This window comes from Phyllostomus hastatus, unplaced genomic scaffold, assembly GCF_019186645.2.
Source record: "Phyllostomus hastatus isolate PE091 unplaced genomic scaffold, TTU_PhHast_1.1 phas_contig_254, whole genome shotgun sequence".
Classification (NCBI taxonomy): Eukaryota; Metazoa; Chordata; class Mammalia; order Chiroptera; family Phyllostomidae; genus Phyllostomus; species Phyllostomus hastatus.
The window spans coordinates 7,183,296-7,206,233 of record NW_025333810.1 but is presented as its reverse complement, the minus strand read 5'-3'; the positions used below and the strand labels follow the sequence as shown (position 1 = coordinate 7,206,233).

The window sequence follows — 22,938 nt, the reverse complement described above, 5'->3', positions numbered from 1 at the left end:
CGATATGACACGACAAGAAGGGCACTTCACCTCTGTGATATTCTTTCTAAAAACTTAAAACCCCAGTTAATCATGTGAGAAACACAGACAAACCCATTCTATAGGACCTCTGGCCAATATGCCTCAAGACGGTCAAGGCCATGACTGAACAAGAGCAGACTGAAAAACTGAACATATCAAAGACGGCAGGACAGCGCGACACCTAAACGTAGTGTGGCTGCCTAGACCGGGTCCTGGAAGAGAAAGAGGAAATTAATGGAATGGCTGGTGGAATCTAAATACATTCTGGAGTTAAGAGTAAAAAAATAATAGTCATTGTTATTCAAATAAAAAAAATCTCATGCAGTATGTACACAGCTCTTTTGCTTAATAGAGCACACAATTTATCTTTCTTAAATCTTTGCCATAATCCTGCAAAAAGGGCACTAGATTTTCATTCAACAGATGGGGAAAGTGAAGCACATTTCAGTTTAAAGGTTCATTAGCAAAAGACAGCTAATAGGGACCGGAGTTGGACGGTAGTCTCTCACTACCATAGTTATCACTGGAGGTTCTATTGACATCTCGTACAGTCACTGGCTCAGCTGATGTGGCCTGCAGCCCCGCTTTGTATCTCAGCATCAGACTGAGGCCAGCACATTTCCAGAATCTTGGACTCAGAAGACATCTTGAAAGATGTGATATCCCATCACTTACCATGTCTCCTCCTTAACAGAAAGCCATCGTCAAATTCATACCCCTTACCCAAATGACACTCAGAAAAGGCGTGTCCTAAGTCTTCCGATCTCTATACTTTCCGCCTTTTTTCCTGGACATGCCTACCTCATTAACAACTTCCTCAAAGTTTATTAATGTTTTAAGTGCTGCAAAAAAATCCCTTTATCAGAAAAGAGACTAAGACAATTAACAGTAGCTACTAATGAAATATATAGTGAAACCAGAAGCCAAATTTTATTTTACTATTTAAGTTAGAAAAATTAGGTTAAAAATACATTTTTTAGGTATTAGCATAATAATGACATAATTTAAATATAAGAAGTTGCTTCTGGGTCACATTTTTCTTTATCAGTATACACAGACTACAGACTGCTTTAAAATACTCCTTAGCAAAAGAAGGGTTTTTTTTCATCTTTAAATGATCTTCAGAATTCTATTCTGTATTTCTGAATCATAGTCAAGTTGCAGTGATTTTGGCCCTAACTTTACAGTGAAGAATGTATTATCCTGAATAAAATAAGATCTCAAAGCTACAGAATGATTGATATTTTCTAATTCTAACACCCTTCTTATAAGCAAAGCGAGCGGTAAATTATACAGAAAGTCCTATCTACAGCAGTTATTTTAACTGCTCCAACTGTCCTTCCGTCTGCAGACATGGAAAACCTAAGGTTACATCACACATTCTTTTTAGGATGTGAAATACAAAAAACAGTAGACAAATATTTACGAATATTAAGATCTGTTTCCTTGGACCACCTCATGCTCGTGTGAAGTCACGTAGCAGACAACCACACCTCAGTGCTGTGTGTTGGCTACTCATTAGCCTGAGAAGCATGAGCCTGGTTCTTGAGAATCTGCCGTTTAAGATACGAAACTGACACCCACTATCAGAGAAGGCAACCCAGTGCTAAAGAAACACCGAACAGGTGAATATACACATTCAGGAAGACCAAGTAAAGTGTCAGTAAACTGGCCCTCAACTAGTCATAAGCATCACAGGTTTTTCAAGGCTGGAAACTACATTTGAAATAAGCAGGTGAAAACATGGCCAGAGACTCAGAAACAGACTGGGTTCTTAGTCCTGAGAGAGGCGCCCAAGTGATGGCATGAGCTAAGCCAGAATGCAGATCCGAATCCTGATGGAAACATATGACACTCAAGATGGGCCAAGTTTTATTTTTTAATATCTCAGCTTCCAGTTGGCAACAGAGAAATCCTGCGCCAGCTGCTGAGGAAATAAAGTGCCCAGAGCTGGCAGGCGCTGGTGCTTGGAACGCCGACAGGTTTGGATGCACAATGGAGACTAAGGTGCTCATGCCTAAAAGGCAGAGGGGCAAGAGGGGAGTGTGGCCACAGAACTGTCCCAGCCTGGGGTGCAGCAAGGCAGCACTGTGCTAAGGAGCCTTCTGGTGCTTAATTAGAAAGAAAGAAGAGCTACTCAGGGTCAGCTCCAACCGTCATAGATAAAGCAAATGCAGGGGCTGTATCCCCCAGGAAGTGGGTCCCTGCACTATCTATATTCCTCAACATCTGGTGGAACAATGGTGGGCATCTGGGAAGTGAAAAGCACACTTTCTTCAAGCTCTGCTTGCCACATGAGCATAGATTAACTCAGGGTACCTTCTGAAACACAGCAAGAAGACTCCAAGGTTATGACTGAAGTCAGACAGATAGCAAAGTGGGGAAGAAGGGCACAAAGATGCCTTAGCTCATGCTGCCATAATAAAATATCAAAGACTGAATGGCTTAAACAACAAAAATTTATTTTCTCACAGGTCTGGAAAATGGAAGTTCAAGATCAGAAACCAGCATGGCTGGATTCTGGCATGAGTTCTCTTCCTGGCTTGCAGACTTCTATCTTCCCTATCACTTCTTCCTCACAGGACAGAGAGAGAGAACTAGGTTTTTGTTGACTCTTCTCAGAAGGGCATGGATCCCATCATAAGGGGTCCTCCTTTGTGACCTCATCTAATCCTAATTCACTCCCAAAGGCCCGTCTCCAAATACCATCACACTGCGGCAGCAGAGGGGAGGGGAGAGTAGGGCTACAAAATACAAATTTTGGAGGGAACGAATATTCAGGCCATAACAAAGAGAGCTATAAGGAAAATGGGAGAGATCTTGGCTCTAGCAGGACAAGGAGAACAGGGAGAAGTCAGGCTGAGACAGAGAGGTGCTTGTAGCTTGAGGTGTAAGTGGATTCAGAAAATGAGAAGTAGACCTGGGTGAAGGGCAGCCTTCCTTCTGTCTGTCAGTCCTGTCTCTCTGCCCCTCTGCTTCCTACACATGGATTTTCTTTCACCATGCTCCCCTGGGCTTTGTTGTCGAAATAGAGATGGGGACATACATATTTTCCAGAATAATTATTTTGACATTGCATACAAATTATGAACATAAAGCTAATGACCCTACCTGGAAGTTAAGTTGAGGGGTGATTGATTGACTGATTGATTCTGATCAAAGAATTAGACATCTCAATGACTGATTTTTAAATGACATCCCCAAATAAAGATGCACACAGAGCAGCCCATCTATGTTCTTACCTCCTTCATGACCCTCTCCTTAGCTCCTCCCCTCCGGCGGTCAGGCAACCCATATGTCACAGGACTTTGTAACAGGACATTGCTCATCGGTTCCACAGTCACAAACAGGTCAGGAGTCAAGCTTTTTAAAGGGAACAATCCTCTTCAAAAACAAAACTAGAAGACTGGGAAGAGCTAGGAAGCAACCCTTCTCGCTAAATCCTGTCCTAGATATGCCAGTATTTGTATGGTCCACTGAAGGAAGTAAAAATGAGCAAATAAAACAGCAAGTACATGTTTCTAAAAAGAGGTGAGGCATTTAAGAAGTGCAACATAAGAATAAAAATTACTCTTTGAAATAAGAATAAAAATTATTCCAGGATCTTTCCACATGCTCACAAAGTCAATGGAGCTTAGAGTCCCCACTTACTCTAAAAGCTGCCCCATCCCCGAAACACACAGTAGAGGGCTAAGGGAACCAGCCAGCGAATTCAGCTGGCAGAAAACACAGAGCCACAGATGTTTGTGGCTAGAAAGGACCTTTGAACTAATTAATTTAATCACGGAAGATCATAGTGCTCCCAATCATTCAGAGACAGGGGCCCTTTAAGAGAGAGCAGACTTGAAGAGCCCCTTTGGTTCCAAAGGACTTTGAACTGCAGAAGCCCTGCTGGTACAACTGACTCACTTACACAACAAATGTTTACTGAGTGCTCGCTGCATACCAGGCACTGCTCAGCTTGCTGGGGACACAGCAGTGAACAAAGGGACAGAGGCTTGGCCCCTAACAGGTAACATTTCAGAGGGCCACAGTCACTGAATGAGTAATTTCACAGTGTGCTGGTTTAGCAGAGGGCTTGGAGGGAAAACACCCTGAAGAGAGACTTAAGTCCTTCTCATTGTCCTGAAGCTGTTCACCTAATATTTATTCATTTCCTCATATTGTACAAACATTTATTGAGCACTCTTGGAGGGCAGACAATAGGCTGAAGAACAGGCTCAGTAGTAGGATAAAAGATGGATGAGACATGGGGTCCCTCTGCCCCAGGAACAGACCCTCTGGTGGTGAAGACCACAAAGCATTGACCAGTGAGAAAACAAACATACGAAATGATGAGAACAGGGCCGTGGGAGAAACTTTCTGCCTGGGGTGGAAGATGACGACCCTATAAGAATCAGGACGAGGACATTTCAGGCCTAGAGAGTTTCATGCACAACACCATAGAGATATGGGGACCCAAGGGGGGCGTGGGGCCAAGGCGGGTACAAGGGAAAGAGAACAAGCACCAGCACCTGACAAACCAGGACCTCAATCCCTACGCTGCTCCCCTTCCCTGCAGTGTGAGCTTGGACCACTGCTTGACCATTCTGGCCCTCAAGTTCCTCCTCTGAAAAATGGTGCTTGTGATGATCACCTTGTTATATTATTGGAACAATTTCCAATACACATACGACAGTAAAACTGCTGCATCAAGCTACTAGTGAACACCATGTGCTGGTAGTTAGAAGTGGTGGGCAGTGGGCCTGGCAGGCAAGTTGGGGTCAGACTGTTAACAGGGCCATGTAAACCGGATTTAGTACTCCTTCTAGAGAAACCCAATTTGAATCGTTAGTCCTTACCATCCACTTTGTGCCCTGTCTGGGGAATATTAAGCATATGTGGCAGCTAAGTGTTTTACATACATAAATGATCTCATCTCATGGTCATAGAACTGTGGGGAGGATATACTACCATGATCTTCATTTTACATACAAATGAGGCTGAGTGAAGTTCAGTGTTATGCCCAAAGGGACACGGTCATCAAGTAGCAATTTTATCCTGCCTGTTTTCCCACTGGCATCCTCTACCATCTCACTCAGTTCTTGTCTTAACTCCCTGCCTTGCTCATAAGTCTTCCTTCACCCCCACCAGCTCAACTGTGCAGAATGACCTGCTCACTGCCCCAGCCTTGAAGCCATTCTGAATGGCTAGCTGCCCTGCCCACCTCTCTCCCAGAGCTGGCACTACCCTCCACTACCTGGCAGCTCACGCCAGGACTGGTGCTCTGCTGCCCCCTCCTGGCCAGGGCCAGAACCCCAACTGCTGCCCAGGGCCTCAGCTCAGTCCTGACGTTCCATTTCCTCAGTATCTTAAAATATAAAAGAACTGTATTGGTTTGCTATGGATTATCCTGATAATTTCCTTAGGTTTCAATTTCACTAATGTGTCATACACACACATGAAAATCTCTTTTTCTTATGTTTTTAGTTTGCTTCCAGTTACAGGTTACACTCAGGAGAGCTTTTCAAGAATTTACCTCATTAAATATTTTTATTAGCTTAAGGCTTCATGTTGAGGGAGAGGAAAGACCCAGAGTCCTTCAGAAGCCACTGAAAATGTTTGCGCTTAAGCAAGAACTCTTCAGAGGCCTACCATGACTGCACACTCTAAGCCAGGCTGATTTACTGAATCATATATTCTGAATTTAGTCACATTTAATAATAGTCTTGTCCCAACAGGAAGTGCTCGCTCGCTCTCTCTCTCTCTCTCTCTCTCTCTCTCTCTCTCTCTTTCTCTCTCTCTGTGTATATATAATACATTTGAATGAACAGACACTAGTTTAACTACTTGGACTGAAAAGTTGTCACAACTAAAGGGTGACCTTGTACACCTGTTAGAGTCCCAAATGGACAGCTGTCACTTCCTAAAGTAAAGCAGTCTCTAACTACCTGTCTCATCAAGGCAGTATAACAAGTCAGGCTAAGATGAAAAGTGTAATGGAGGGTAAAAGGCAAGCAAAGTCCCTATCAAACCATCCACAAGGACTTACAGTAGGAAGAAATCATGCAAATAGTGCATTGTAGGTAGCAGTAAAGGTGTGAACACAATCACAGATTTGCTATCCCCAACTCTTCTTCCAGTTTGTAATATTCGTCAAGTCCTGTTTATAATGGTGACATACATGAAAGAAAGTGCACTTTCAGCAAGGAACGCTGCCACATACTGAAGGAAAGTTAATAGCTCATCATGTCCATTACCTCTTTAGCAGACCATTCCCGTCAGAGGGTTACTCAAGTCCATCCATTTCTTATTTTATAAGAAATATTTTTGCATCTGGTTAATTTTTTAACCAATCACCCTGAAGCATGACTTAAGAAGTAATTAAGTAATGACAAAGCATCCGCCAACAGGGACAAACTCGACATCCTGGCACTAATGCCCACAACTCTCCGAGCACTGCCCCCCAAACACTTCGGGCAAAAGCAGTCATCTGGCTAAGACAGCAGCTGTGAAAATTTACCATGAAGTAAATTAGATAGATTAAAATTGAGGTTCTTGCAAAATAATATGAAATTTGGGTTCAATGGCAAAGAAAAATAAAATTTATTCAACTCTCTGCTTGATGAGCAAGCTGTATTCCTTATCTCTTTCTGTTTCTGTTTTGTGACTTTTTCAGTCACAATGGCAGTAAGCTCTTATCAAAACCTCTCATCGGGTAGTCTTAAAATGCATAACAAGTGCACATATGTGCCCACTTCCCCTTTCTGCACAAAGACACACCTTGCAATGTGATTTTTTTTGTTTGCATTTTGATCTACATATCTGCACTTAAATCATTTTCATAAAGTAGAATGTTATTTAAACATAAGTAAAGAAGCTTACTAAGTAAGCACTTATAAATGCCATTCTTTCATGTGATAATCAGCCAACAAGATGTTCTGAGCACATGCTCCTCCTGTTATACACCTATGTACCCATGTACCTATAAATGTGATGCATGTGCTGCTGAATCAGTATGTGTTGTGCTTCTGTAAACATCCAAACACAGAAATTACAAGCAAAAGTTAGGGAAAAAAGACCCTCTAATACTTTCTGGTAGCATCCCACTGTGTTATACACACCCTGTGAGTGGACATTTGGAGACCTCTGCTTTAGTCAAAATGTGAGGGACCAGCACTAAAGTGCATTCAAAACAAGAAAGAACAATGGCATTTTTTCAAGAGCCTGCTTATTTAAACAGAGTCCCAATTTTAAGGACTGTAACCAGTCCATCTAAAATGTACACATGGCATATAGAAAAACTGCTCAATGTGTAAATAATATATTAGTAACAGAAAAATTAAACACCAATAGAGACAAATCTTTTATCAATGGTTTATTTAGCATATTATTTTATAATTAATTGTCACTTCAAATACAATAGAAGAATGATCAACTTGAAACCTATTTAATTATTATACACAAAATAAATTACTCTGCAGTAAATAGTGTGGAAATTTAACTTAAACACGCTTGTAAATCTTCTCCATTTTCAAAAACATGTTGATGGAACTAGCTAACATGCCACATAGGTAAGAGCTGTAACAGTTATAGTTTCGTTTCAATACATACAGAAAAAGGATGAGTAAGCAGGCATTTAAAGATTGTGCCCACCTTAAAAACTAGTATCAGGTTGACATTTTCAAAGTATAAGGGAGATGCAAGGTAGTTCCTTGAATAAATGAAGTCTTGATATCATTTTAACCCAAAATTCTCATGCAACTGAAGAGGAGTAGAATTTCAGCTTGACTGATCGAGGCCAGGGTTTGGCAAACCATGGCTAAGGGCCACTTGTTTTTGTATAGTCTGCAAACTAAGGATAGTTTTTAGAGTGTTAAATGTGTTTTTTAAAATATAAAGAATTAAAGAATAAATAGAAAAATACAATAGAAAAATAGAAGAATAAATAGAAAAATACAATACTTTGTGATATAAAAATTATATGAAATTCAAATTTCACTGTCATAAAGTTTTATTGAAACACAACCATGTGCAGTTATGTCTGGGTCATCTAGGGCTGTTTGCACTGGACCATCGTAGGCTGCATGCAGCCCACAGCATCTCACATGTTAACTCTCTGTCACTTCATGGGCTCTTTACCAGGCTGAGGTAACTAATGTCAGCCCCCTCAATCCCACGCTTCCTCTTTCTGTGGGGGGGCATTCGTTCTTTCTCTCTCTTTCTCTCTCTTTCTCTCTTTCTTTCTTTCTTTCTTTCTTCTCTCTCTCTCTCTCTCTCTCTCTCTCTCTCTCTCTCTCTCTCTCTCAACAAACATGGTAAGTGCTCTCTTGCCCACCCCTTGGTTTATGGGTAACTGGCAAGTTCTGAGTCCCACAACTTCAGCCCAAGATGCAGCTGCTCCCTAGAGCCACCTGTTGCTCTCCTGATGGTTCATTCTTTTGCTTTTAATCAATATAGATACAGTCTTTTTTTTACATGTTATCTTTGGTGTGACATTAACTTATTCTCCCATCCTTATCTGCCATGATAATGTTCATGTTTTGTAAACTTTGCAAAATAAAATGTATAGTCTGCCTTTTTCTGCCAGTTTTTGCCTTTTTTTAGAATGTACTTTTCACCTGGTATGCCCTTCACCAAAACTCTACCTGTTAAAATTCTGCCAAATTTCAAGGTCCACACCCCCTTAAAGATACCTCAGTCCTCCCAAGTGGAATTATCATAGTGTCATAAAGTAGTTCTACTATCGCTGCCTCATATTAATATTTACTTATTCATCCTATATTAAAACTATCATTGATGCATACACTGCACATTTGGAGGCCGAATGGTGTTACACACATCATACTGATTCACATCCCAGTCCTCTACCAACATATAGTGTCCCGTTCATAGTTATTCAAAAGGTCTGACCTGTAACTAGGTTTTTAGGTGGCACAAAGGCATGGAATTAAATAACAAGGAATGAAAAAAATGAGAAGATCACTCTCTTTTCAATTACGTTCAATGGTTCTGATTACATCAGGAAGAAAACCTCAGTGTGTGCTACTGTGGTTTTAACCCTGCTAATCTCTGATAATCTCCCTCTTTAACAAAGAGAGAATGATCCTCAGGCTTGGAGCCTTTTGCAGGTAAATATTTCTAGCAACAACTTAACAAAAAAAATTTTTCTTTTTATTGCAACTTATTTTTACAATTTGCTTCTATAAATATTTGTGGCATGAATGCTAGTTTTTGATTTAATAAAAATAAGTATTCTTGGTAAGTAAATTTAGATTAACAAAAATGAGGTAATTTCAACAAAAATGTTAAGTAAATTATAGTACAGGTGGTATGCACATATAACAGATATCTTAATGGTGTTACATAGAAACTAGAAAAACATGTGGTTATAGCAGATATTCAATAAGGTCAAATAATTCTAACCCATCAACCTCCCTGCTGTTAACCATCTACATAACCAAAAGAAAATCACGTGAAAGCCCAGCTTCACACTTCTGAGATGGTGGTTCTCAACAGGAAAGCGGGGAGGAGTGGGAGACATCTGACAACGTCTTGAGGCATTTTGGGTTGTCTCAGCTTGGCAGTGGGGGAGGAGGACTGCTACTGGAGCTCGTGGGTGGAGGCCAGGGACACTGCTAAGCATCCTACAGTGCACGGGACAGCCCCCCAGCTAAGAGGTGTCTGGCCCCAAATGTCTGTGGTGACGAACTGAAGAAACCCAGCTTTAGGAGAAGAGAAAGCACTGCACAAACTGCTCTTTGCCCATCGGCCAGCCCTGCTCTGGTTCTCATTTGATCTTTGCAGCTGATAGAACTGCTGAGGAGCCCCCTACCCAAACTCTCACTATTTGACCTACAACTACTGCCCTCCATTAGGATCGGGATTTTTAAAAAATGGACTGTATTGAAGAGTCCATGTCCTTTATGAGCTAATACTATGCCTGCAATATTTAAATCTAACTTCCTAATTAACCCATTGTAGTTAAGAAATGTTCAGATGATCCTGCATTCTCAAGTAGGGAAAAACTTATTAAAGTAAAGATTAATATACTTTGAGCAAAACTTCGATTCTATCTGCTATTGATTTCATGTAAAGTTATTGTTGAGCCTGAATTACAGGGTTCATTGACTCAATTAAATATATTTTACATAATAAACCTGACCTTGAAATATTGAGAATTCAATTTTTTATTAGATATGTCAGCTTTCCCCAAAGGGAACCTAAAGAGAACTACTTTTTAAGTTAGTTCCCCCTCTCCACAAAGAGACTAAAATCATTAACATGAAAAAAACAACTGGCAATAGAAACAGGTTACTTGGCTAGCACTCAGCATTTTCTTCTCAAAGGTCTCACTGCAAGCAAATAATCCCCACATCTGTTCCTGAGGGTAAACTGTTTACAAGAAAGTTCTTTGAAGCTATTGTGTGGTTAGTGCTTTCTTTCTCTCTCTCTCTCTTTTTCCCCCCAAGGAAAGTTCTTCAGAACTGTTTAGAAGCAGATGGCACCTGTGTCTTTTTTTTAAATTAGTAGTCATTTTTACCTTTGCCACGGTATTTAAATATGATAACATAGTCTGCTCTTCAAGTACTAGTTCTATCACAGTCTTCACTTGATGTTGAGGCTCTTTACAATGAGTGTATTTCCAAATTTAGCAGTGAATAACATGTATCAACTTGAGTTGTTAGCATAGCTGAGAGGCATTTCATGCCTTTAAGTTCAAGTTGATTTAACTCCTAATTCTGGCATGCCTGTGGTAAAACGATAGTAAAGGTGAATCCCTTTCATTTCAGAGATACAAAGCACTCTGCCAACACAAAGGCAGCATTATTTTCAACACCTGCAAGCTCAGAGGTAGCAGTTACCGATACTCCCACTGTGAAGAAAGGAAACTAGCTGCTGAACAAGGCTGGGGTCAGGGCTCCACAAGTTTTGGGGACGGAATGAACAGGTCACAGGATTTCCCTTTCCCTGGGGTCCCTGGGACTGAGATGTCCCATCAGGACCAACAGAGACCACACGTCTCTGTTGAGGAGGGGAGGAAGAGGAAGGGAGCAAGCCTACCGTGCCTGGTCCATTTAGTTATCATTCATTCACTCTCCAAATCATTTGTTGAGCACCTGCTGAGTACAACGCTGTGCTAGGAGAGGGGCACGCCACAGTGAACGAGCCAAATCCACAGACGGCCTTCCAGTCCGCCTCCAGTTGGTGTTCCTGCAAAGAGCCAGTGCAGCCCCAGTTTCCAGTCTCCCACATGCAGTCCCACCTTGCTCCTGAGTCAACAGCCTAAGAAAAGAACTGAGTGCACAACAAAGAAGAGCAGGACTGAACATTTATATTTTTAATTCCCAGTGAGACAAAGAGAAAAGCATACCACGCCCCAAAGTGCTTAGATATTAAATGCGGTGTGGGCGGCAGGAGACCCGTACCCGGGATAGCCTGTGAGGCCCTAGAAGACAGTGCTGGGGGGACAACCAAGGGCATGAGGAGGCCCAGCTGAGAGAAAAAGGAAAGGGAAAAGAGAGGCTGATTCTTCCCCAGCCAGGAGCACTGGTTGGAGCCCTTCTGTTAGCAAATGCACACTTTTCATGTTTCCTTACAGGAAGCATTTCCTGGCCATTTCCGAGGGCCAGAGTTGTGTGTCACCAGGTGGAACACAACACTGCTCAGGCTCCTGAGTTCCCCCCTCTGCAGTGGACGTGCCCTGGCCTGGCCCCTGCCCCTCAGCCCCTCCAGAGTGCAATGCACCCAGCAGATCTTGGGGAGACAGCAGGGTTTTCGGAAAAAAATGTTTGAAAGAAGAAACCTAAGAATAAGTTGGAGACAAAGCTAGGAGAACTTTTCTCTACAAAGCTGTGGAAATGGAGACACCATGTCACTAGCTGATCGGCAGGACATTTTTCCAAAGGACTCTGCCCTGGGCTTTACTGTGGCATACGCTGACTAGAGGCCTAAAACAGCACTTTTCAAATTGAGCCACCACCCATGAGTGGGATGTGAAATCACAAGGATTTGACTGATATTTTTTTAATGAAACAGAGTAAAATCATGCAGCATAAAATAGGAAATATTAGAGTACATTGTTGGTAACAATAACGTCATTTTATGAAACTTGTTTCCATTTGATACACACCTATGTCTCACTATCTAAATCTTTTTGGTTCCTAAGAAATAATATACATAGCAAGGGATCCTACACGATTATGCTTCACTTGGGTTGCCATAAATGTATTTGTTTTAATTGCAGATCAGGTTGTGGAGAGGCAAGGATTTAAAGTCACTAGCCTAAAGAAACTATAGTTAAGTGGAATGGAAATTTTTTTAAACATTGATTCCATAGCAATTTAACACTTCTTTTGGTCTAATTATATTTTTTATTTGGTTTCCTTGAACGTGTGTGTGTGTGTATGTAAATACACCTAGTTTTATTACAAATATTTTTTCAATTTCTCATGACAGACAAGAACAAAAGGCAGGAAAGAACTGCAAACAAGACACGGGTTTGGGTGCAGAGAGCCAAGAACCCATCACAGAGCAGGGCAGTCTCCACTCTGCCTCCTCCTGCCAGACCACGGCCAGAGTCCGGACCAGATGAGGCTCCCTTCTCCCTTGGCAAAGCCATGAAAACGCCAATTTCTCAAATCACTGGGCAAAGGACCAATGGCTCTCTAGGATATGGAGCCCCAGATAGGATCATGGCCAGCTCATATTTTTAAGTAGAATTGAATTTGTTGATGTATCGTAATTTTTGTAGACATTCTGACAAACTCTATAAATGAAGCAGTATTTCAAATTTTCAAATATCAGTTTTGATCAACTTAATCAGTTGGCCTAATACTCTGAAATAATCCTCTTCACTCCCACCCTCACCCCTCTTCCAATTCTGAAAAGAAAAAAGAAAAAGCTATCCTATGGGCCCTGGTCTACATGGCTACTTGGAGACCACTGCTGCCATCACCAGCCAGGGGCTTCAAGTGGTTAAAGCCTTGCAAATGTAGCTCCCTAAAATTTCCAAACACATCCTCGGGTGTGTTGCCCTAATGGTTACATGGCCAGTCATGAATTCTGGAGTCACTTAGCTTACAACCAGATAATTACAACAGAAGAAGGACTACTCCCAAATTCACTTAATCTAGGGGGGGTTGTCCACACCCTGGAACCAACCACACTGACACCACACAACGTCTGGGGCATTGTTCTCTTAGCAACTTAATGATGACTGTGTTACTAATGAATTAAACGTTTCAGCGTTAGAGTCAGGCAGGCTTGGCCCCAGACCGAGAAGAGTCAAGAGTTGGAACCAGTTGTTTAGACTTTATCACCAGCGTAGGAAGGGGGCTTTTGTCACTCGGTCAGTACCGACGATTATAATCGTGTTGCATCCTCTGGCTTTATAGATTCTTAGTAATTATATCCATAATGCTAGTTACTTGGGGGGTTGTTTTGGGGGGTTGACAAAAATTACTTTGATTGTGAAGTGATAGTATTTCCCAAAGTCTCAACCCAACGGAGGACGCATGCGCCTCACCAGCACTGCCGTCCACGGAGAACCCCTGATACATACGCACACGTGGCTGCTGGACAACAGCAAAACTACGAGTTCTCAGTTTTCCTAAAAGTATTTTAACTATGTGACTGTCAAGGTATTCAAACAACTAGGCAGCAGAGTGAGAGTCTTAGCAACATATAATTGACTTACTGTGGCCTCCAAAATGTGTTGTGAAATATAACAAGCAAGCTTTTTTAAAAAATAACTTCAAATTCCTTAGGTTTCCCTATGAAGTCTACCATCCCGTATATGTGTACAACTGGCAGTTTATTTTTTTTCAAACCACATTCCCATTCCTCAAATCAAGTAAATTTTTTGAGTTTCCTATGGTGAAGCTTATTCACGAAGATGAACATGCTGATGATAAGCCAGAGCCAATGAGAGGCATTCGGGGTAAACATTACTAAGAAAGCAGTTAGAGTTGGTGGTGGGACAGTCCCTGTAGCACTTCCTCTACTAGGTAGCAGTTTCTAAAGCACCAACTAAACAATTTTAAGTAGACTATTTTTTAATCTGAAATTGACACTGCTCCACTGGAGCTCATTATACAATTGGAGTAGGTTTCCAGCCTAGGAAGGGGACATTGCATTTTCACTTCACTAGTGAATGCGCACAACAGCAGATGATACTTGATAAAATCAGGAGGTTTACACATACATTATTCAATGCTCAAATATTCAGAACATTTAAACAGTGGCAAACTACTTAATTTTCATCCAGTTCTGCATTTCTTATATACCGTCTGCATTCCATGAGTCATTACTAGTAGTGACAAACTGGGGGAGGGGGGTGACCTTTGGACCTTCCCACAAAGTACTCACATCCCAAATCCTGCACTGTGGTCTCTGATGGCATAAAAAAGAAATTAGCTCTTAGTTCTTTACAGCAAAGAAGAGAATGAGAAATGAAATTGCAAAGAAGCATTAAGTATGGAAGCTTCAACTTGTCAACAGTTGAAATGACACCTTCAGACTCCCTTTTGTAAAGGGCCTGGATCTAAACTGAGTGTAAAAAGAACTCTACTTAGCTATGGATAGCAGAAAAGGGAGAAAAGAAAGGAAGGGAAAAATAATTTCCATTGGATAGAAATATGAGAACAGATGGCACCCAGAACTCCTACCTGTTTGGATCTTCAGAGGGGGAACGATGGACATCGTGCAACCCCAGGGAGGTGGCTTTTGCATACATATTTAAAGAAATCACTCCAGTACAGGAAAGAAGAGCAGCAGAACTCTTCTAATTACCACTGCCTGGCCCCCCGAGTGCTGCTTTTTCTTCAAAGCCACACTAGTTCATTATTTTCCCATCAACTCTTTTAAATGATTCATTCCCCCCTTCACTCGGAGCAGACTTTGCAGGAAAGCTAGTATTTGAGTTTAATTTCTAGTGCCACTTGCTTTGGAGAGCTTGCTGAGAGAAAGGAGGGAGAATCTAATTTAATAATTCTATCATGATTTGGAGGGGAACCCTCCGCCGCCGCCGCCCCCAAAATAACTAGACAAACAGGACCCTCTGGTAAGCTATAATCCTGAGCAAAAACACCAGTTGGGAAAAGCAGGGCCCACGTGCGGTGGGAGCTGTCACCCAAGGGAAGTGGCAGCCGGCGAGGAGGAGGGAGTGTGGGAGAGATAGGGCTGCTGCTCGCAGCTGCACCGGCCTGAGCGCGCAGGAGAAGACCCGACTCCCACTTCAATGGTGCTTAGTTCTCTCCTAGACACCAGACTCGGGGAAAGCGAAGGGCAGGGAGGCCGGCTCCCCATCCCCGCGAGCTGTCACTGTGAAAGCTACAAACCCAGTGCGCGCCGCGGGCTTCCCCAGAAGCCTGAGCCGGCGCGCAAGGCGCCGGGCGCCACGCGCCACCAGGTCCCCGGCGCCCCGCGCGCGCACAGCCCGCCGCCCCCCGCCTTACCGTCCCAGCTCCGACTCCACCTCGAAGAAATCGCTGAGAGCGTCCCTGTTGGAGCCGTCGATCCAGTAATCCGGGACAAGGTTCCCGGCCCCCGGGGCCACACTGGCGGTGACCGAAGAGCAGGACGAGGCCGAGCACGAGGGCACCGTGACTTTGAGCATCTTCGCGGCGGGACTCCGGAAGCCGCGGTCGCCGCTGCTGCGGGAGCGAGAAGCCCCGCCGCTCGCGCTGCCGCCTGCGAACGCAGGAGCGAGAGGTGGTGTCCTTCACCCACACGCACACGCCCACCGCCGCCGCCTCCCCGCGCACCCCCGGCCGCCGGGGCTGCGGCTTCCCTTCCGCACTCTTGGCAGGGAGGGTGGGTGGGCGGAGAAGGGGTCCAGGAACTGGGAGAGGGTGTGGAGGGTGAACCCCTGTCGCCGCCCGAGATGAGAGAAAAGGCGGAGGCACTGCGAAGGGGAGATATTCCCTCCCCCTTCCCTCCGTACCTCCCCACCTCCCCTCCGCCCTTCGACGAGCCTTTCCAGCCCCCCTCCCTTTCTTCCTCTCTGCTTCTCCGGCAGTGGCTGCCGCGGTGCCGGCTAGGGCGGCTCCGGATGCAGGAGCTCAGGGAAGCACAGGGACCAGAGCATCATCCCACGCGCCCTCCTGCGGGAGCAGGGAGCTGGGAAAGGACCTCGCGCAGTGGGACGCTCGCTCCGGAGTGCCGGGTGGCCCTGCAGGATGTCGAGAAAGGGACCTGGCTGTTGGTGCAACTCATCCCTCCTAGAGCGCAACTGGGTGACCAGCCCCTCCCACCCACCACCAGCTAACCAGCCATCTCTTCTTCGTCCCTCTATCAAAGCTTAAATGGGTGGCCTGTGGCCGCGCTGACCTGACCTCACCTTTGAGTGAAGTCTGTTGGAATAGATTCAGTGCTGCTGCTGCTGGCACTGCCTCCTTTGGCACCGTTGAAGCTCTTTGAAAGGCGGGTACTTGCTGTTCCTCCTTCACTCCTAGGCTCCGAAGGCTAGCAACAGAAGTGACCCCGAGAATTACAGGTCTGGAAGGGCCCTGTGGAAGCCAACTGCTCCAGCCCTGCACCTCAAGGTGCGACCTCTCATCATAGGTGTCAGAGAAAATTGCTACATTTTAAGGCTCTGTCCTCTTCCCAGGAGATGTGTCCCATGACAGGCTTTCTGTCTGTCCATCAACCTTCAGGCTATTTTTCCAAGTATTGATTAGATATATATCATTCACATTTCTACCCTTGAACTTTTTCTTTTCAAATTTCAGGAGAGATAAACAGCAATTAGTCATCATACTTTACAATAAATCTTTGTATTTAAAGACAATTATTACATCACATCTCATTTCTAACTAAAATGACTCTTGGCCCTTTAGTTAATCTTACTTCACAGGTGTTACTTTTAGTCTTTTTTCCCCCTGACTTCCCTCCTACCTGCGTTAAACTCTTCTGAGTGCATCACCATTCCTAATATTTGTCTCTCACTTATTGATTTATTGCTTACACGCAGAGCTTTCATGCTATACTGGGGAACTACCAACAAAAAAATTTAACCTATTAGTGATAAAAATGTAATCCTTAATTAACTGGAAATAAAAAGAAATACAAAAACTATTCCCCATAGGCAATTTAATGATGGTGATCACATGCTCAATTTACAAATGGCCTAACGAATAGTAGACATACATAGACTCATAAAAACCCAGTTAAATACTGATTTGGGGAAATACTAAAAATGCTCATGTAACAAGTTACTTTTCAGAGAATGAATGGACTAATCTTCATGTTAGAAAACCAAGCTTGTTAGCAGAGCAAGCTAATAAAGCACTCTACAGTAAATTCCCCTCGGCCTGTGCTGACCAGGGAGGCAGGGCACACGGTGGGGCGAGGCAGTTGCTGTTCACACCTCTCTGAGGTTAGTCTTGAAGTGGCAGCACTACGTGTTGCTACTTGTCTGTTCTTAACAATTCTTTCACAACGTAAGTCCATAGCAAGCATATTACACTGAGAGGTAAGGTAAGCCTCCCCCTGCCCCCACCTGCTGTTTTAAGGAACAATAGCTAGAGAATCACCATTTCATGGTACAGGGGTGACTGTAGAGTTATTATTTACTTTCAACGCTAGGTTAGTCATTTGACACCTATGCTTTGTAAAAGTGTTGTTAACTGAAGTTTAAAAACAGAGAGTATTTGATTTCATGAATGCAACTTGTCTTTATTTTAAATTTAAAAATATAAGATGAAAAATAAACTTTATTTTAAAACAGTTGGGACAGTAATTAAGTCCACACAATTTATCTTCACTCCTTATGAAATATCATCTAAACTGACCAGAAAAGGGACAAAGGAGAAAGGGAGGGGTAATAGCAACTAACCCTTAGAATCTAGGAACAGATGGACAAATGGTAACTGACTTGGAAGAGTGGGAAAAGGCAGTAAGAAGAAATCTAATTCTTACCACAGAACTCCTTCCAGAAATGCTCAGGAATTAGAGTACCGTATCCTTCTAATGTGGAGCAGAGAATAAGGCATTGGTTGAACATTTTTATAAGAAGCCCTAAGGCCCCTACATTTCTTCTGTCATTCACAGCAAAAAACACACTTTCCAATCTCATGCAAAAGGGAGTATATTTAATTTTGGGGAATGTTGAACAAAAAATGATGTCTTAGATCACGAGGTGTACTTCAGACCATATTGAAAATAGGGGCATTCATGAAGCTCTATGTGATAAATCATGAGACTTCCAGGTTCATTAGGCCCCCAGAATGCTGAAAACTATGTTTCTATCTATCACATCCCTAGCCATACAGGAAATTGCTGAGTGAGTTAATCATGGGGAAAAACCAGCAACTCAACAGGAGGGAGATCTATGGACACACACTGTTACAACCGGCACCTCCCAACAACATACCCTGACTTTTGTCAGGGCTCAACACGTCACAGCGAAGCCCATCATCAGGTAGGCTCAGGGGCCCAGCTTCTAATGAGCTGTTTTGTGTCTCACTTAAACACAAATGGACAAGGTGACAGTCTGGTATGGCATGGTAGCTGGTATGACTAACCCCCCTGCATGTAACAATTATAATCGGTGGACTAAGTATAAATACAGTTATTTAAATGTGCATAAGAACTGCCAAAATCAGAAAACTGCAAGTGATGTAATTCATAAAAGAAAGGAACTCTTCTGAATAAAGTGCACATTTATTTATTTGACTTTTCCTTTGAGGGCTCTGCAGGCACTGTGACTCTAAGGAGCTTGAGATGTCAGAGAACAGAATTCAGGGCTAGCAGGGAGGCTAGACATAGAGGAGGAAATCCAAAACAGAGGGACTACAGTGGAGCAATCCACATATCTACACATAAACTGTGCTCAAATACTAAGATAACTTTGGAACATAACAACAAACAACTAAAAAAGAAAAAAACATGTATACTTTACTATTCAGCACTAAAAAAGCATAAGCTACTAATACACACAGAAATATGGGTGAGTCTCAAAAAACATTAAACTCAATGAAAGAAGTCAGAGCTAAAATGAGTATGTATTGTATGATCCCATTTATTTGAAACTCTAGAAAAAAATTAAGGTAAAACAACCTACCTAGAGATAAATCTGGGTACTATTTAAAAATACCAGAGTTTCTGAAAAGAGCAACAAGTGTACCTACAAACAAGAGTCAGAATTTCATCACACTTCTCATTAGTAACACTGGATTCTGGAGCAATCTCTTCCAAGTTCAAAGGAAAAACTAATTTTGAACCTATGTCTGAGCTAACTAGCCTTCCAAGTGAAGCAAAATAACAGCCATTTTCAATTATTCAAGAGCTCAGAAAATTTGTCATCCATTTATTGTCTCAAAAAAAATCACTATAGGATGAACTGTAATTAAATCAAATGTGTGCAAGGAAGTGAGTGACAGAATACAAGGAAGAGTGCAAAATGAAGGAAAAACTGAAGTTTGAAAGAGTATTAGTACCCAGTATGATTTATGTGAATCTGTATAATATATCAGCCTAGATGTGTGAGAGACACTAGAAGAGAAAGGTCAGGGGCAGAAAACATAAAAGTACACCACAATCCCATTCCTTCCAGGCAAAGAAGAGGTATTCTGATTAAATATGGACACTTACAGAAAGTTATACAGTTAACATACTTTCAAAATGTAAGGATAAAAATGATAAGAGCAGGAAGTGTTTATAGCTTTCAAACAACAAGGTGGGAAGAGAAAACAGGACAAAGAAAGTTTGATAGACAAAAGGCAGAGGGGTATAAAAGAAAACAACATTATAAAATACTTAAAATGGCTATGGAGTGGATGCTGTGGTGCAGGGTCGAGAACACCTCACTCAAAGTTAGCCCCCTCCCTGGGAGCTGTTTGCACCCAATTGCTCATCTCAGACTCCTTGCCTCAGTTCTGAACAAACCCGGAAGGCCCAGTCCATCTTCAGAGCTCTCTGTTGGATGCCTGAGACCACGGGGACACCCGTATCACAGTTTAACCTTGCCTTCTTCCCAGTCCTTCCCTTACTCCCTGTTGTTCCTGATTGTTCCTCAATAAATTTTGTGTGTGCGTATGTCTATCTTCTCTATCTCAATGAATATTTCTAAGGGGACCCAATTTCAGATAGTCAGTGCTAAGTGGTCCAAGGAAGCAGATTGTAAGGATGGAATTTTGGAGCTAAATCACTCACCAGCTGCCTAACAATGAAGATCCCATTATTGTTTGTGAATGAAGTATGGTAGCTCACGGCATACGTGGCAACATATTCTGATTACATATTGTTGCCTAACAAATAATTGCAAAGCACTATGGCTTAAAATAACTATTTCATTATTGCTCATGTTTCTGTGGGCTCATTTGGGCAGTTCTCCAGCTTCAATGAAGCTGAGGTTAACAGTCATCTAGGAGCTTAAGTGGGCTTATTCACATGGTTGGAAGCTGATACTGGCTTCAACTGTGAGATCACCCGGACTGGCAACCACATGCCTACATGTGGGCTTTTCACAGCATGGCAGCTGGGATCCAAAAGACAAGGATAAGAGTTCCAAAGGAAAGAATATAAAAAATGCATCAATTAAGGGCTAGGCAAAGAGCAGCATCACTTATACCAGAATATTACATTTATCAGAGTTATCAGAAGCATAGGCAATATTCAAGAGGAGAGGAAAGGGTGTGTGTGGCATACACAAGTAGGATGCAGTGAACTTGGGGCCATCTTAGGAGTCTAGCTACTGAACTCCTAAGGTACTTAACAACTCCTATAATTGTTAAGGTTTCATTGGAGGTGAACCAAGATGGGAGGGAAAAGCACTGGTGGGTACAATGTCTCAAATCTTTGAAAGTTTGCGGAAAAGTCATAATTATAAGGGTAATGGAATGAGATAGATTTTGTTGAGTGCAACCAGGCATCAGAGAAAGAACATAAAAAGCCAAGGATAGTTAATCACCAATTTAAGGCAAAGTGAGAAAGCTAGTTGGCCTCCTTGGCAGCTTTTGAAGAGAACTGCACCTCCTGCAGTAGAACAGCAAAAAGAGTTGTGAATCAGGTACAGGATTTAGTTATAATGACAGCTAGTTGCAGAAAAACCTGGATTATCAGTTCTGGAATGTCTGCTATACCAAGGTCCTTGATCCAAAGGAGAGGGACTCTGAGTCTTGGGATGAAACCATCTTGATGCCCTGGAGAAACTGGAACCTCCAGATTTCCCTGAACCATCTGAGCCTGTAGAAGTGACCCACCTCTCCCTATTCGAGGCTGTTTTGTCTCCTTTGTTTGCAGATGATACAAAGGCCTCTGTCTTGTAAGACAGTATGCATCCCTCTCAGCATGTGTTCCCCCACCATCATCACTCCTGGTCTCCAGGCCAATAATTAGGGTCCAGTCACAACATAATGTAACACAGCAGAGAAGTGCTGCACCTGCTATGTGAGAAAAGGACTGTACTCCAGAGGAGCTGAAGGACCTAGCCAACACATACTGGCTAGAATTTGGATCCTGAGGTTTCTGAATCAGGGAAGTCAGAACAAAAATGGCATAAGGGAGATTGTAAGGGTATAGGAACTGCTCCCTAATTACTGGATTTCAGTCCCTGGATATAAAGCTGTACAATAAGCCACGAAGAAAATCTCCGTCATCCAAAAGTAGAAACCATACAGAACAAATTTTTTACCAGATTGCAATAAGATTAAAAAATAGCAAAAGAAGTCATGCACTTGAACATTTTTAAAAACCCTTCAGATGAAATTAAAATTGAATTAACAAATTATAATTTATGTCCTTTAAAATGGATGAAAATAAAAGAACTAATTATAATAATCTGCAGAATGTAGTATAATCTGTAGAATTACAGTCTGTATAGAATTATAATAATCTGTAGTCAAGATAATATTCATGGAAATATTCATGATTTTAAATGCATGTGTTAGTAAACAATAGAGACTGAAAATAAATGAGTTAAGATTATATAAATGTATGCTGAACTGGTAGAAATTGATAGGATGCAAATATAATGAAAATTTGTCTTTTACTATCTTAAGATCCATTGCACAGTCTCACTCTTCCCCTTTCCTTTGATAAAATACTGAGAAAAGATCATAGCTTTTTCAGCTACTCTTAAACAGTTAAAAAAAGAAGAAGAAGAATCCTCCAGTCACTTCTAATAACAATCATGGTCTTCTTAAATAACATCCATTGTAGTGAAATAATAGGATTTTTATTTAATGTTTCACTTCTCCCCTCCCAGCTCTGGTTCATTTCCAGGCAGGGAGGGACAAGGGTGTATGGAGACTTCTGTCCTAACTTTGTCAGCTCCTCTTCCCCCAGACCCACACTTTCAGCTGTGATACTAGTATTCTTCAGGGTTGCTGTTAGGCAGAGTCAGACATGGGATGAGGGGGTGAGAGGTAAGAAAGCTCTAACTTGATGGGGTTGGGGGTCATGATGTGGTGACCGTGCTCCTGTTGAATCTTTGCGGCTGACCTCATGAGGTGTATTTTGTGGGTTTTGTAGATTTCTTCACTAGGAACATCCAAATATAGGTCCCTCAATGTGGGCAGAACTCTGTCTCATACATGGCCACTTCAGATTTTGCCCTCAGATTCAGTATCTAATGGTTACTTCCAGATTCTTTTTGGTCTATTCAAGCCACATGGTGCCCCTTATTATGACTCACATCTGCCCAGGGAACCACATGCTTCTGCTTAGCAGACAGTGCAAGTAGGTAACTCTCTTTGCTCTTCCCCAGGCAGACAACTCTGAACACATACGTACTTTCTGCCTTTCATTTTCTAAAATGCAGACCAAAAACTGTCTCTCTGCCCCATCAAACACTGAGAACAGAGGGAAGGCGGGGCTATGAGATTCTGCAAGAGGGCCGCTTAAAGGCCCTCTTACTGTTCCTGAAGTCCAGGGAACATCCCCCCACCCACTCACCCTGCACTTTAAGTGTGGAGGGGATGTGTGAATGGAAAA

At 42.5% G+C, this 22,938-nt stretch overlaps 1 protein-coding gene across 1 annotated transcript in view; it reads right to left on the bottom strand.

Moving 5' to 3' along the window:
* The window catches only part of CAMK4 (calcium/calmodulin dependent protein kinase IV), a 192,732-nt gene extending 176,330 nt beyond the window's left edge, over nt 1–16,402 (bottom strand). The window contains exons 1-2 of the mRNA XM_045837963.1: nt 16,343–16,402; nt 15,459–15,693 (exon numbers count right to left, since the gene is read on the bottom strand). Coding sequence (XP_045693919.1) covers nt 15,459–15,619 — 161 coding nt within the window. The 5' untranslated portion in view covers nt 15,620–15,693; nt 16,343–16,402. The remainder of the gene's footprint in view (nt 1–15,458; nt 15,694–16,342) is intronic.
* Between the last annotated feature and the right edge of the window lie 6,536 nt (nt 16,403–22,938).